This window comes from Aotus nancymaae, unplaced genomic scaffold (assembly GCF_030222135.1).
Source record: "Aotus nancymaae isolate 86718 unplaced genomic scaffold, 86718_ANA_hifiasm-v0.15.2.pri h1tg000028l, whole genome shotgun sequence".
Classification (NCBI taxonomy): Eukaryota; Metazoa; Chordata; class Mammalia; order Primates; family Aotidae; genus Aotus; species Aotus nancymaae.
The window spans coordinates 15,363,036-15,378,722 of NW_026988441.1; the positions used below are offsets into that span (position 1 = coordinate 15,363,036).

At 52.0% G+C, this 15,687-nt stretch overlaps 1 protein-coding gene across 2 annotated transcripts in view; it reads right to left on the reverse strand.

Annotated features, from left to right (window-relative positions):
• RYR1 (ryanodine receptor 1) overlaps nt 1-12,607 on the reverse strand; it is a 152,994-nt gene extending 140,387 nt beyond the window's left edge. For both annotated transcript variants that reach the window (XM_064381346.1, XM_064381345.1), the window contains exons 1-6: nt 12,423-12,607; nt 4,199-4,318; nt 2,066-2,170; nt 911-985; nt 733-811; nt 276-388 (exon numbers count right to left, since the gene is read on the reverse strand). In XM_064381346.1, the coding sequence (XP_064237416.1) occupies nt 276-388; nt 733-811; nt 911-985; nt 2,066-2,170; nt 4,199-4,318; nt 12,423-12,467 (537 nt within the window). In that variant the 5' untranslated portion in view covers nt 12,468-12,607. The remainder of the gene's footprint in view (nt 1-275; nt 389-732; nt 812-910; nt 986-2,065; nt 2,171-4,198; nt 4,319-12,422) is intronic.
• Between the last annotated feature and the right edge of the window lie 3,080 nt (nt 12,608-15,687).

Below are 15,687 nucleotides of genomic sequence, written 5' to 3' on the forward strand. Positions count from 1 at the left end.
GAGAGCCCCAGGGTCAGAGGCCGGAAATCAAGAGTGGATACCAGGAAACCAGCAGATGGGAGACAGGATCATCAGAGATCACAGATCAGGAAATGATCAAGTCAGGCAATGGGAGATCAGAAATCAGAAAATTGGATGCCAGGGGTCAGGAAACAGGAAATTGGGAGTCAGGCCCTTGGGGGTGGGAGACCAGCTAGGCAAACCCATGGTGAGGAGATGGGGGCCCCTCCCATGCGCCCCCAGACCTGGGGGCAGGAGGAACTGCGATGGCTCACCAGGTATCGCTCGGAGGAGACACTGACAAGGATGATGTCATCCCCAACGCGGACCTTTTCTCCTTCAGACCTCTGCTTGGAGGCTGGGTGCATGGTCCACCAGCAGGCCTCTCCTATGGGTGGGGGTGGAGGTGGCTGTCAGGATGATGGCTTCCCAGAGTGCTCTTTTCCAGGGCTCTCCCAGCCACCAGGCCTCCCGGGCCCTTGGGCCAAAACTCTCTTATCACTGCCACCGACTTTCCACCTAACAGTTCCTGTTCCTGACTTCAGACTGCCTAGTGCTCCCCAATGTGAGTCCAAGTCTCCCTGTCCGGACTGTCGAAGACTCTGCTCCGAGGCTCCCATTTGTGTCCCCAGGGTAGTCTCATGCTTGCCGCGGAGTTCTGCAGACCCTCTACCCCCTGAATCCCTGCCTGCGGGGTCCCCTTCACACCCCCACCCCTTCCAGCGCCTGCACCTGTTGCATCCTCCTGCAGTCCCACGTCAAAGGCCAGCTTATCCGTCATAGAGCGAGAGGTGGTGAGGCAGCTCAGATACTAGGATTGTAGAGGGAGGTCAGCCTCCTTCTGGCAGGCCTCACACGCCCCGCCCCACACGCCCCGCCCCCTGCCCACGCCCGTCGAGGTTGCACTCACCATGCGGCTGTGCGCGTGCCGGAGCAGGATGGCATGACCATACAGGAGCGTCCTGTGTCCCCCACCCTGGGATGACTGCAGGAGGAGGGAGGAAACAGAATAAGCACAGACCCCCTGGACTCTTCAGACCCCCAAGAGGTCTGGCCTAGTCACAGGTGACAAGATGCTCCCTGTAAAATACCGTGCTCAGGCCTGGAGGTAAAACAGGCTCAGCTCAGACTCTCATGGGACTCTGCCTCAGTTTCCCCATTCATGGAAGCAGGGACTAGGTCTCTGAGATAGATGGCTGTGGATTGGCCATCGTATATTCCGCAAAGCCCACTCTGTCCTCTCTGCTCCCTTCACCTTGGCTGGAAGTCACTCAGGAGGACGAAGCCATCTTCTAGTTTCCCGGGGATACTGAGGACAGCCCCAGGCTCAGTGGACCTCAGCCCCTCTGCTCTGACCTCCCCCACCATGCTGAGCTGCAGCCTGTGTGCTCCAGGACAGGCCTAGCAGTGGTTCCATCGGCTAACATGACCGCAGTGGTAAGACAGCCGCCCCTCCCCAGCACAAGGCGACTCGGCCCTGGGGGCGGACATCTAACCATGCCTCCCATCATGGCTGTCACATGCCCATGCTCCAAGGCTGCCATGGGGGCACCATGTGATGAGGCCAGGTGATCACATGGTGGACCCACTCCTGGACCGGAGGGACTCACGCTTGGGATGGGGCAGGTGCGGGGGAGGTCCCATGCGGAGAGGAGCTGGGATCAGGGTTGGGGGAAAGGACAGGAAAGAGGAGAAAGGAGCAGGCGTACGGGACAGGGGTTCAGAAGCCCCCATCCCCTTCCTTCCTGCCTGCCTGGCCTGTTCTGGGTTCCACAGCCCCTGACAGCTGGGGTGAGGGAGGACCCTCCAGCCCCCGTGTGCAGGGCGTGGACCTGAGAGGTGGGCCTGGGGTCAGGAGTGGGGGAAGGACAGGTGACATCCAAGGCCAGACCTACCCACTTATCCAAATTGAGGGCCTGTGGGGGGCAGGGCAGAGAGAGGAAGAAGAGCAGATGGTAAGCGACCCCTGGGTCCTCTCCCCCATCCCTGCCACCGTGCTCTAAAAGACCCCCAGGTTCTCTCGCCCATCCCTGCCACCCTGCCTGCCCCCAGGTAGGGTCCTCACCTCCACACCAGCCTCCACTGTGTTGGCCAGCATCTCCTGCAGGGCTCGCACGGACAGGGACTGCTCCAGGATGAAGCAACAGATGGCCAGATCAGGGGGCACATTCTGGGGCGGGTAGAGGATGTGAATGAGGGGCCAGGAGACCCCTGAGTACCATTCCCTGCCACACTCCCTCCCCTAGTCTGAATGCCCACACTCCTGACCCCACCCCCACCCCACAGGAAAGCCCAGCCCTCTGCCACCCCCGTCAGACACACTGAATCTGCATCAACATCACGAAAATACCTCTTCTGTGCCTCTTCCCTCAGACACCTCAACCCCACCCAGACTCCTCAGAAGTTTCTCTAACCCTAACCCTCTCCCGAGTCAAGGACCCATGTCCCACGTAATCTCATAGGAAGCCTCAGCCCCATGCCTCCCCGCTGAGACACGCTAACCCTGCTCGAAGGACAGGAAGCTCCTGTTCTGTGTCCTCCTCTGCTGAAGACCCCACATCCCTTCCCAAAGGAAACCCCACCTCCTGCCTCCACCATCAGACAGTCCTCGCTCCTGCCTTTTCCCTCAAACACCTCTGAACTCTGCTTCACAGACACAGGAGGGCGCCCAACCTTAAATTTCCTCCTCAGTCCCCCACCCTCCGACTCCTAAACTCAAGACTCGCCTCCTCAGACCCCTCTCGCTCAGACTCTGAAACTTCCTCCCCCATCAGATTCCACATCCCCCTGCTCTGCCAGCCCCGACCCCCATCGGATGTCCTACGCCCTCCGCAACTGAGGCCCTGTCCCATCCTCCCCCCGCCCCTACCATGAGACTCCTTCCTCTAAAATGACCCGTAATGATTCAGTCTTGTTACTTGAAAAAAAAATGAAAAAAAAAAAAAAAAAAAATCCCACTGGGCGCGGTGGCTCACACCTGTAATCCCAGCACTTTGGGAGGCCAAGGCAGGCAGATCACGAGGTCAGGAGTTCGAGACAAGCCTGACTAACATGGTGAAACCCCCATCTCTACTAAAAATACAAAAATTAGGCTGGGCATGGTGGCTCACGCCTGTAATCCCAGCACTCTGGGAGGCCGAGGTGGGTGAATCACCTGACAACAGGAATTCAAAACCAGCCTAGCTAATATGGTGAAACCCCATCTCTAAAAAATGTTTTTAAAAAATGTAAAAAAAATTTTAAAAATAAAAATAAAATACAAAAATTAGCCAGGTATGGTAGCGGACACCTGTAATCCCAGCTACTTAGGAGTCTGAAGCAGGAGAATCGTTTGAATCTGGAAGGCAGAGGTTGCCATGAGCTGAGATTGCACCACTGCACTCCAGCCTGGGGGACATAGCGAGACTGTGTCCCCCAAAAAATAATAGTGAAAATAAAACACCTCAGACCCCTCCTCCTGGCACTCCAGGTCTTCTGCCTGGTCCCTCCCATCCCCCATCCCTCAGTCTCCCTGCCCTTCCCTCCCGAGACCCCTATCCCCCAACCAGCCCTTCTTCAGGACTCTCAGGCCACTTCTTCTTAAACCTGAGGCTTGGCTGGGGGCAGTGGCTCACACCTGTAACCCCACCACTTTGGGAGGCTTAGGCAGGCAGATCACTTGAGGTCAGGAGTTTGAGACCAGCCTGGACAACATGGCGAAATCCTGTCTCTACCAAAAGTACAAAAATTAGCCAGGCATGGTGACAGGCTCCTGTAATCCCAGATACTCAGGAGGCAGAGGCAGGAGGATCGCTTGAATCCGGCAGACGGAGGTTGTAGTGAGCCAAGATGGTGCCACTACACTCCAGCCTGGGTGACAAGAGCGAGACTCCACCTCAAATACAAAACAAAACAAAAAAACCCCAAGGCTTTCTGCCCACTCAGCCACCTGCCAAGGAAAGTTCTGGATCAGGAGCCCCTGCTCTCGCCTCCCACACCTCTGTGAACACAGGAAGCCCCTCCAACACCCCGACCCCCTGCCCCGCCTCAGACCTCCACCCCTCCCCACCTCAGGTAGCCCCCCTTAGCCTTAGCCCCCCTCCCCACGTTCTCTCCTGTCAGCACCCCCTTTCAGACTCCCAGAACCCTCTTCTTTGGACCCAAGATTCTCTGCCCCATCAGACCCCAAGTACCCGGCCCCTCTCCCTGCTGCACAGACCTGGGCGTTGCTGGTGGGCTCCAGGAAGCACAGGCGGTTGCCAAAGCCCTCAGCGGCCAGGCAGAGCTTGAGATGCTCCTTGAGCACGGTGGCGCTGCACTGCAGGACCACCTCATCATCCTGCGGAATGGAGGGGCAGGGTCTCCAGGGGGGCCAGGCGGACACCGCAGACACTGCAGACCACGGGCCCTGCCTCCCACCCTTGTCCTTATGAAAAAGACAGTGAATGACAATATGCACCCACACATGCCCTCTACCTGATACTGACATCTCTATGAGATACAAGCCGGTGTCATCCCATTTATTTTATTTATTTTTATTTTATTGAGACAGAATCTCACTCTGTCGCCCAGGCTGGAGTGCAGTGGCATGATCTCGGCTCACTGCAACCTCTACCTCCCAGGTTCAAGTAATTCTCCTGCCTCAGCCTACTGAGTAGCTGGGATGTAGCGCCCGCCACCATGCCTGACTAATTTTTGTATTTTTAGTAGAGAGGGGTTTCACCATGTTGGTCAGGCTGGCCTCGAACTCCTGATTTCGTGATCCGCCCGCCTCAGCCACCCAAAGTGCTGGGATTACAGGCGTGAGCCACTGTGCCTGGCCTATTTTATTACTTATTTATTTATTTGATACAGTCTCTGTCACCCAGGCTGGAGTGCAATGTTGCAATCTCGGCTCACTGCAACCTCCACCTCCTGGGTTCAAGCGATTCTCCTGCCTCAGCCTCCCAAATAGCTGGAATTACAAGCATGTGTCACCATACTTGGCTAATTTTTATATTTTTAGTAGAGACAGGCTTTCGCCATGTTGGCCAGGGTGCTCTCAAACTCCTGACCTCAAATAATCATCTCATTTATTTTTGTTTTTAAAGACAGGGTCTTGCTGTGTCGCCCAGGCTAGAGTAAAGTGGTACAAGTCACAGCTCACTGCAGCCTTGACTTCCTAGACTCGAGCAATCCTGTTGCCTCAGCCTCCTGAGTAGCTGGGACTACAGGCATGAGCTGTTGTGCCTGGCCTATCCCCATTTTAAAATGGGGAAACTGAGGCTCAAAGTGGGACTTGATGGTCCAAGGCCACACAGTTGGTAACAGGAGGCGCTGGGATTGGAACCTCAGTCCAGCTGGCTCCAGAGGGCTCCCAAGTGGGGTCTGCAAAATAATCCATTGGAAGGTAGAAAATTGCTCAAGTAAAGATGCTTTTTTTTTTTTTTTGAGATGGAGTCTCGCTCTGTAGTCCAGGCTGGAGAGCAGTGGTGAGATCTTGGCTCACTGCAACCTCCACCTCCCGGGTCCCGGTTCAAGCAATTCTCCTGCCTCAGCCTCTCGAGTAGTTGGGATTACAGGCACCTGCCACCATGCCCAGCTAATTTTTGTATTTTTAGTAGAGACAGGGTTTCACCATGTTGGCCAGGCTGGTCGTGAACTCCTGACCTCGTGATCCACCTGCCTCGGCCTCCGAAAGTGCTGGGATTACAGGTGTGAGCCACTGCGCCCGGCCGCTAAGTTGTTTTTTTTAAGATCATCTTTCTCTAAATGCTCTCTTTTGTGTGTTGTTTTAATAATAGACTGCTATTTTATCTTTATTTATAGACTGCTTTCTAATGGCACCTGAATGCAACGTGAGAGCCGGGGCTGGAACCCGGGCTGGACCCGGGAAGTATCATAAAGGACACTGTTGAGTCCAGGCACCATGGCTAACACCTGTAATCCCAGCGCTTTGGGAGGCCAAGGCAGGTGGATCACTTGAGGTCAGGAGTTCAAGACCAGCCTGATCAACATGGTGAAACCCGTCTCTACTAAAAAATACAAAAATTAGCCCGGTGTGGTGGTGTGCACCTGTACGCCCAGCTACTCGGGAGGTTGAGACAGGAGAATCACTGAATCCAGGAGGCAGAGGTTGCAGTGAGCTGAGATCATGCCGCTGTATTCCAGCCTGGCTGACAGAGCGAGACTCCATCTCAAAAACAAACAAACAAAACCATAGTAATCATACAGCTTGTATTTGTTAAGCACTTTACTGGCTCCCAGACCTTACGCTCTGGGCTTTTCACTCATTTAACAGACCCTGGTCGACCATCTGCTATGGGCCAGACGCTGTTCTGGGCACTGAATATAGAGCAGTGAATAAAGTAAATACAGTAAATGAAGATCAAGATCCTTGCCCTGGCTGGATGTGGTGGTTCACACCGGTAATCTCAGCAGTTTGGGAGGCTGAGGCGGAAGGAGTGCTTGAGTTCAGGAGTTCGAGACCAGCATGGGAAACATAATGAGACCCCCCCATCTCTACAAAAATTAAAAATTAAAAAAAAAAAAGAAAGAAAAAAGATCACTGCCCTCAGGGAACTGAAATCCTCCTGGTGGGGACAGGCAATAAACAGGTGAATTAACATGCAATGTTAATGTCAGTGATAGGCGTTATGGAAAAAATAACCCAGGGTGACGTAAGAGAGTGGCTTTTGGGATGCGGATGAGATCAGTGAGGGAGTGAAGTGACAGCCTCTCCAAGGAGGTGACATTTGAGCTAAGCCTTATCAAAATAACAAGAAGGAATCAGGCCTGCTCCTCTCTGGGGGAAGAGCGGGGAGTCTGGGCCAAGGCCTGTGGCTGGTGGGTGCTGGGGAGTTGAGGAACAGCACAGGAGACAGCAGGATGGTGGCCGCACTGGGGAGGGGCAAACAGGGAGGAGATGAGGTCAGAGAGAGATCACAAACACCAACATATCCCTGAAACCAGAGGCAGACTCACCTTATGTGAAACTTGCATGAGCTCTTGAATCTTTCTTTTCCTTTTTTTTTTTTTTATTTTGAGACGGAGTTTCGCTCTGTTGCCCAGGCCAGAGTGCAGTGGCACGATCTCGACTCACTGCAACCTCCGCCTCCCAGGTTCAGGCGATTCTCCTGCCTCAGCCTCCCAACTAGCTGGGATTAGAGGTATGCACCACTATGCCCAGCTAACTTTTGTATTTTTAGTAGAGTGGGGTTTCACCATGTTGGCCAGTCTACTCTCCATCTCCTGACCTCATGATCTGCCCGCCTCAGCCTCCCAAAGTGTTATTTGTGCCTGGCACGTGAGCCACGGCGCCTGGCTTTTTTTTTTTTTTTTTTTTTTAGAGACTCAGTCTCACTCTGTCTCCCAGCTTTGGACTCCTGGGCTGAGTGATCTTCTCCATTCAGCCTCCTGAGAAGCTATGACTGCAGGCTCAGGCCACCATGCCCAGCTAATTTAAAACATATATATTTTTCTATTCTTGCTCCATTTTGTTTCACTTGGTTAAATGTGATGGCCACAGCCCCACAAAGCTGATTTCATTTCCCTTTGGTGGGTTTCTCAAGCCTGAGTGGGGTAGACACGGGATCTAGCTCTGTTGCCCCAGCTGGAGTGCAGTGGCACAATCATAGCTCACTGCAACCTCCACCTCCTGGGTTCAAGTGATCCTCCCACCTCAGCCTCCCGAGTAGCTGGGACTACAGGTGCACACAGCCACACCTAGCTAAAGTTTAGTATTTTTGGTAAAGACAAGGTCTCCCTATGTTGCCCAGGCTGTTCTTGAACTCCAAGGCCTCAAGCAGTCCTCCTGCTTCAGCCTCTCAATGCGAAGGGATGACAGGTGTGAGCCACAGGGTCTGGCTCTTGTATATATGCTTGTCCCATTTTCCAGATGAGAACACTGAGGCTCAGAGAGAAAAATAAAAATCATTTGCCTCAAATTAGGAAGCAGACAAATGGCAAAGCCAGGATGCAAAGCAGAGACAGGGAGCCCAGGCATTACCATATTGATTCTCAAACTTTTCCTGAATTAGAATGAAGGGAGTCTGGGTGCGGTGCGGTGGCTCACGCCTGTTATCTGAGCACTTTGGGAGGCCAAGGTGGGTGGAGCACTTGAGGTCAGGAGATCAAGACTAGCCTGGCCAACATGGTGAAACCCCATCTCTGCTAAAAGTACAAAAATTAGCCAGGCATGGTGGCACATACCTGAGGGAGGGAGGCTGAGGCAGGAGAATCGCTTGAACCCAGGAGGTGGAGGTTGCAGTGAGCTGAGATCACCACTGCACTCCAGCTTGGGCAACAGAGTAAGACTCCATCTAAAAAAAAAAGTTGTTGCCAGGCGTGGTGGCTCACGCCTGTAATTCCAGCACTTTGGGAGGCCGAGGCAGGTGGATCACAAGGTCAAGAGTTTGAGACCAACCTGGCCAATATGGTGAAACCCTGTCTCTACTTAAAACACAAAAATTAGCCGGGCATGGTGGTGTGCACCTGTAGTCCCAGCTACTTGGAAGGCTGAGGCAGAATAATCGCTTCAAGCCCGGAGGCAGAGGTTTCAGTGAGCTGAGATCGCGCCACTGCCCTCCAGCCTGGGTGACATAGTGAGACTGTCACAAAAAAAAAAAAAAAAAAAGAAGAGAGTAAGTGACTTCTGTAGCTTCCCTGCTGGCCCAGTCCCCCTCCACTGCCAAGAGCCTGATTTGGGGTCAGCAGGGAATTCGTACTGTTAACCAGCCCCCATGGGCTTCTAACTAGCTTTGAGAAGCCCCAGCCTGGGGAGGGGTAGAGGTCCCCACCCACTAAAGCGAAATGAAATCAGTTTGGGAGGCTGTAGCCATCACACCTAACCAAATGAAACAAAATGGAGAAAGAATAGAAAATAACAAAGTGCTGCCATACTTCAGGGGCCATCTACATTTTATGAGACTTGTTTCAGTTAAAAATAGGTATGTGTGAATGGTCACAGGCCCTGTGTTGTCCATAATAGCAAAAACTGGAAACAACTCAAATGTCCCTCAGCAGGTGAACTGATAAACACACCACAGTATGGTTGCACAATGGAATACTACTCAGCAACAAAAAGCAATGAACTCAATACACGCTACATGGACGAATGTCAAAACTATTATGCTGAGTAGGCCGGGCGCGGTGGCTCACACCTGTAATCCCAGTACTTTAGGAGGCTGAGGTGGGTGGATCACCAGGTCAGGAGATCAACACCACCCAGGCCAACATGGTGAAACCCTGTCTCTACTAAAATACAAAAAATTAGCCAGGCGTGGTGGTGCGCGCCTATAGTCCCAGCTACTTGGGAGGCTAAGGGGAATCGCTTGAACCTGGGAGGCGAAGATTGCAGTGGGCTGAGATCACGCCACTGCACTCCAGCCTGGACGACAGAGCAAGACTTTGTCTAAACACCACCACTAAAAACAAACAAACAAACAAAAACAACAAGAAATAAACAATCTATATCTATATATCTATTTATGTATGTATCTGCTGAGTAAAAGAAGGAAGAAGGTAGGGCACGGTGGTTCGTGCCTGTGATCCCAAAACTTTGGGAGGCCAAGGCCAGAGGATTTCTTGAGCCTAAGAGTTCAAGATCAGCCTGGGCAATATAGTGAGACCTCACTTCTACAAAAAATTTTACAAATTAGCCAAGCATGGTGCTGTGCACATGTAGTGCAGCTACTCGGGAGGCTGAGGTAGGAGGCTCACTGGAGCCTGGGAAGTGGAGGTTGCATTGAACCAAGACCACATCAGTGCACTCCAGCCTGGGCAACAAAGCAAGACTCTTAAAAAAAAAAAAAGCCTTGGCTGGGTGTGGTGGCACACGCCTGTAATCCCAGCACTTTAGGAGGCCGAGGCGGGTGGCTCACTTGAGGTTGGGAGTTTGAGACCAGCCTGGCCAACATGGTGAAACCCCATCTCTATTAAAAAAAAAAAAAAAAAGCCAAAAGAAAAATGAAAACTTAGAAGTGACTAATGGAATCAATCATGGTATAAGTTGGTGGGCAGGGTGGTTACTGAACAGAGCATGAGGGAACTTCTGGATAAAGGAAACATTCTACACCTTGGTTTTGCTGGTGGTTACACGGGCATGTACAATTTGTCAAAACTCAGCGGGGTGCGGTGTCTCACGCCTGTAATCCCAGAGACATGGAGACAACTCCACTTTGGGAGGCCAAGGTGGGGTGGATCACCTGAGGTCAGGAGTTCAAGACCAGCCTGGCCAACATGGTGAAACCGAAACTACAAAAAAATTCACCTGGCATGGTGGCGGGCGCCTATAATCCCAGCTACTACGGGGGCTGAGGCAAGAGAATCACTTGAAGCTCAGGAGGCAGAGGTTGCAGTGAGCTGCAATTGCACCATTGCACTCCAGCCTGGGTAACAAGCTCGAAACTGTGTCTCAAAAAAAAAAAAAAAACTTATTGAACACATAAAATGGGTAAAATTCATTGCAGATCAATTACACTTCAATAAAGTTGATTTTTAATCATGTCTATGCATGGGTGCATGTACTGAGTTGTAAGACAGAATATGTTTCTTATGGGTGGGATGTGGTCCAAAAGGTTTTTTTTTTTGAGACAGAGTCTCACTCTGTCACCCAGGCCGGAGTGTGCAGTGACATAATCTCAGCTCACCGCAACCTCTGCCTCCCAGGTTCAAAGAATCCTCCCACCTCAGTCTCCCAAGCAGCTAGGATTACAGGTATGCACCACCATGCCTGACTAATTTTTCTTTTTTGTATTTTTAGTAGAGATGGGGTTTCACCATATTGGCCAGGCTGGTCTCAAACTCCTGACCTCAAGTGATCTGCCTGCCTCGGCCTCCCAATGTGCTGCGATTACAGGTGTAAGCCACTGTGTCCGGCCTCCAAAAAGTTGTGAAAAATCCACCACAACCTCAGTAACACTCAGAAAAACTGGCGCAGTCTGGGGCTGAGAGATTCCAGGGCCAAGCCTCTACAAGCCTAACACTGACTTTGGCAAGTCTGAGACCAGTTTTCCTCTGGTGTAGGCAAGGGGCTGGGCATCAGGGCATCCAGAGATGCCACTTCCTGGCCTTGACCTTGGGTGAGTGATTCTACCGTTTGGGCCTTGGTTTCCCTCAAAACTCTCAGGGAGATAAAGATAGGACCCTACCTCAGAAGACAGGACAGCGAGGATATAATTAGATGTCTCAGGAGGCGGAGGCCTAGGGCACAGGGCCTGGCTTAGAGTAACAGCTCAAGGGCTGGTGGCCATGGCCCTGGTCTTATTAGGGCTGGGGAGGGCCCAACCCATGGTGTCTGCTAAGGGACTGGGGCTGGGGAGAGAGTCTAGGCAGAAGCTAGGCCCCCTCCCAGCTGTCCCCATCCTTCACTACCAGCCCCAGCTGTTTGTTCCTCTCTCCCAGGAAACCGGACCCCGGCTCGCCAGGGTCCTATTCTGGGGCCGGAATGCTGTGTCAGCATTTCCTGCGTAGCTCCAGGGCCCCAGGGGAGGGGCGGGGCTAGCGCCAGGTCAGCAGACCTAGCCCAGAGGAGAGGACGTCCCCTCCCATATTCACCGCCCCACACCCTGCGGAGCCACTGGGAGGGGAAGGTGGAAAGGACCTGGAGATGGCAGCCCCTCCTCACTCTGGTCCCCTCCCCATCCCCTGCCCAGGCCCCAGAAAAGCGGGCTGGCTATTCTGGGAGGGACACCTGTTGTTCCAATTCCCATCCCTGCCCCCAGCTGGGGCTCAGAGATTCAGGGAGTGACCCAGCTAGAGAGACAGTGAAAATCAGAGGGCCTGAAGCCAAAGAACAGAGACAGAGACAGGGAGACTGAGATGGAGGGAGAGACAGAGACATGGAGACAACCCAAAGAGACAGATAGGGAGAGACACCACCCAAAGACCCTCCAACACCGTTAGCAACCATTGGGAGCAGCCCTCCTGCCCAAAAAGAAGAAGGAAAGAAAGACCCAATACCCAAGAGATCCCTCCCTCCGGAGACCCTCAGGGGCTAGGAATTGGAAGAAGCTGTGTCCTCCAGCCTACCCCAGCCCCCTTCCCAAGAATTTAAATAGGCCCAGTCTGGAGCAAAAAGAGAATTAGGGCTAAGGTGGGGGTGGGGGATGGCTAAATTAAGCCCAGGAATTAGAACCACCTTCCCCAAGTGCCTGCTTCCAGGATGGTGGGAGGGGGTGCTCTCTCAGGGGTCCTTCTTGTGGGGGACAAATCGCTAATGTCAGAAGGGAGGGCAACCCAAGATCCCCCCCTCCCCATTCTGGAGTCCCCAATCCTGCTAATTCTACGCAGTGAGAAAGGCGAAGGAGACTAAAAGACAGAGTGACAGTCACTCAAAGTGACACAGGAAGAGACCTTGAATCTCGGAGGCCACCAGCAAGCCGGACAGAGACATTCAGAGACAGAAAGACCCTCAGACAGCCCCGAGAGACAGCTCCACAGACCCCTAACCCAGAGATACGCACCGTTCGCAGGAACTGGACCTCGTCCTCGCCTTCTGCGTCACCCATGATGTCGAGGTCTGAGGGCCAGGGGCTGAGGTCGGGGAATAGAGGGAGGGGGCTGCGGGCTGGGCGGGAGGGCTGGGGGCGGGCTGGGGTCGGAGACCTCTGGGGACACCAGAGGCACCCGCGAGGTAGATGGAACTGCGAGGAGGACACGCGTGCTGGACAGAGATGGGAGGAGGGCCCCGCCCCCGTTCCCCATTGGACCAGGACGCTCCGGTCACGCCCCTTTGCCGGAGCCCCGCCCACATGCCCCATATCTTGATTGGAGGTTTGCATGGCCGCCGGAGGTGGGGTGGGAGAGGGAGTGTCTAGCTTCGCTCTCTCCACCCCCACGGTAAGTAACTTGCCATCATTCTCCCATTTTACGGAGGGCAGACTGAGGCTCTGAGTAGGGAAGCCCTTGCAAGATTATCACTCAGCAGAGCAGGGATGTGCACCAGGTCTCTTGACTTTAAAAAGCAGCAAACATAGTGATTAAGAACAAGGACTCCGGCCAAGCGTGGTGAATCAACCCTTTACCCGGCGCGGTGACTCACGCCTGTAATCCCAGTATTTTGGGAGGCTGAGGTGGGCGGATCACGAGGTCAGGAGTTCGAGACCAGCCTGACCAACATGGTGAAACCCCGTCTCTACTAAAAATACAAACAATTAGCCGGGCGTGGTGGCGCGTGCCTGTAGTCCCAGCTACTCAGGAGGCTGAGGAAGAGTAATCGCTTGACACTGGAAGGCGGAGGTTGCAGTGAGCCGAGATTGCGCCACTGCTCTCCAGCCTGGGCGACAGAGCAAGACATCATCTCAAAACAAACAAACAAAACCAAGGACTCGCGGCCGCGCAGGTGGCTTACCCCTTTACCGGGCACGGTGGCTCACGCCTGTAATCCCAGCACTTTGGGAGGCGGAGGCAGGTGGATCACCTGAGGTCATGTTTGCGTAGCCGACTCTACTAAAAAAACTACAAAAATTAGCCAGGTGTGGTAGCAGCGCCTGTAATGCTAGCTACTCCGGAAGCTGAGGCAGGAGAATCGCTTGAACCTGGGAGGCGGGGGTTGCAGTGAGCCGAGATCGCATTCCAGCCTGGGCAACAGAGTGAGACTCCGTCAAAAAAAAAAAAAAAAAAGAATCTATTAAAATTATCAATTTTTTTGAGACGGAGTCTCGCTCTAATAAAATTATTAGTCCAGGCACGGTGGCTCACTCCTGTAATCCCAGCACTTTAGGAGACCAAGGCAGACAGATCACTTGAAGTCAGGAGTTTGAGACCAGCCTGGCCAACATGGTGAAACCCTGGCTCTACTAAAAATACAGAAATTAGCCGGGTGTGGTGGCACAAGACTGTAATCCCAGCTACTCAGGAGGTTGAGGCACAAGAATCATTTTAACACAGGAGGTGGAGGTTACAGTGAGCCAAGATCACACCATTACACTCCAGCCCAGGTGACAGAGCAAGGCTGTCTCAAAAAAAAAAAATTATTTTATTAACATGTAGTAGTATCTAGTGAGTATATAAAACGATATCACATAAACAAAATTTCATAGAAATCGTAATTCAATGTACAATAGGTTTCTATATGTTTCATAATTACTATGTTAATATAATTGCAATAAATAGCACAAAAGTTTGTGTCATGGAATTATATAATTTGACATTATATAATGTATAATTATATAATTATATATTTAGGTTAATATAATCCAGTACAATACAATTCTATGTTGTATCTATTATACATTATCTAACATGTAGTTGTCTATTAAATATTGGTTTTCCCTAAAACTTTATGTAAATGTAAAATGATTCTGTGTCATTGAGCATTATATCATAAGATATTAATAGTGTTTCTTATTTTTGTCAGTCGTCGTTATGTGTTTTAAGACCTACCCCTGTTGCTCTGTGGAGGCCTGGTGTGTGGCGGTGGTGGCTTTGCAGGATTCTTTGGTGACCGATCCCTTCTGTTTATCCACACACCCCCACTGGGAGTGGACACCCAGGCTGCCTCCAGCTTCCCCGAAATAATGATGTGTATCAGTCCCCCAGGAAGCTGAGGGAGAATGTTTTGTCGTGCACCCCCAGAAGCTAATTGCTGGGTGACACATCCATGTGCACAATTTGTGTAAGTAGTGCCGGTTAGCCCTTGGCACGGCTACCCACTATCAATGTTTGAGGGTCCCTGGGTCCCCACATCCCCAACTCCCACTTGGCATTTCCAACTTCTAATTTTTGCCAGATTTATATAGGAAGCCTCGCTGTTTTTAAATTTATTTTCTCATTTTAGTTTTAGAAATGGGGGTTTCACTTTGTTGCCCAGGCTGGGGTGCAGTGGTGCAATTATGGTTCACTGCTGCCCGGAACTCCTGGGCTCTAGGGATCCTCCCACCTCACCCTCCTGAGTAGCTGGGACAACAGGCTTGCACCACCACGCCCAGCTAACTTTTAAACTTTTTATAGAGATGGAGTCTCACTATAATGCCCAGGCTGGAATTGAACTGGTGGGCTCAAGCGATCCTCCCTCGGCTTCCCGAGGAGCTGGGATTACAGGCGTGAGCCACCGAGCCTGGCCTCACTGTCATTTTAATTTCCACTTCCCTGATCAGTTACCAACAATTTCCAGGGTCTTCTCAGGTGCCTATCAGAGTTTCGGGTTTCTTTGTTTTCTGCTCATTGTGCTCTCTGCTTTTTTTTTTTTTTTTTTTTTTTGAGACAGAGTCTTGCTCTGTTGCCCAGGCTCACTGCAACCTCTGCCTCCTGGGTTCCAGCAATTCTCCTGCCTCAGCCTCTCAGGTACCTGGGATTACAGGCACCCACCACCATTTAAAATAAAATTTTAAATTTTATTTATTTATTTATTTTTTTGAGACGAAGTCTCACTCTGTCACCCAGGCTGGAGTGCAGTGGCATGATCTCAGCTCACTGCAACCTCTGCCTCCCGAGTTCAAGCAATTCTCCTGCCTCAGCCTCCGGAGTAGCTGGGATTACAGGCATGAACCACCATGACCTGCTCATTTCTTTTGTATTTTAGTCTCGAACTCTTGAGCTCAGGCAATCTGCCCGGCTTGGCCTCCCAAAGTGCTAGGATTACAGGCGTGAGACACCGCACCCAGCCTAATTTTTGTATTTTTCAGTAGAGATGGGGTTTCGCCATGTTGACCAGGGTGTTCTTGAACTGCTGACCTCAGGTGATCCACCCACCTCAGCCTCCCAAAGTGTGGGGATTACAGGCATGAA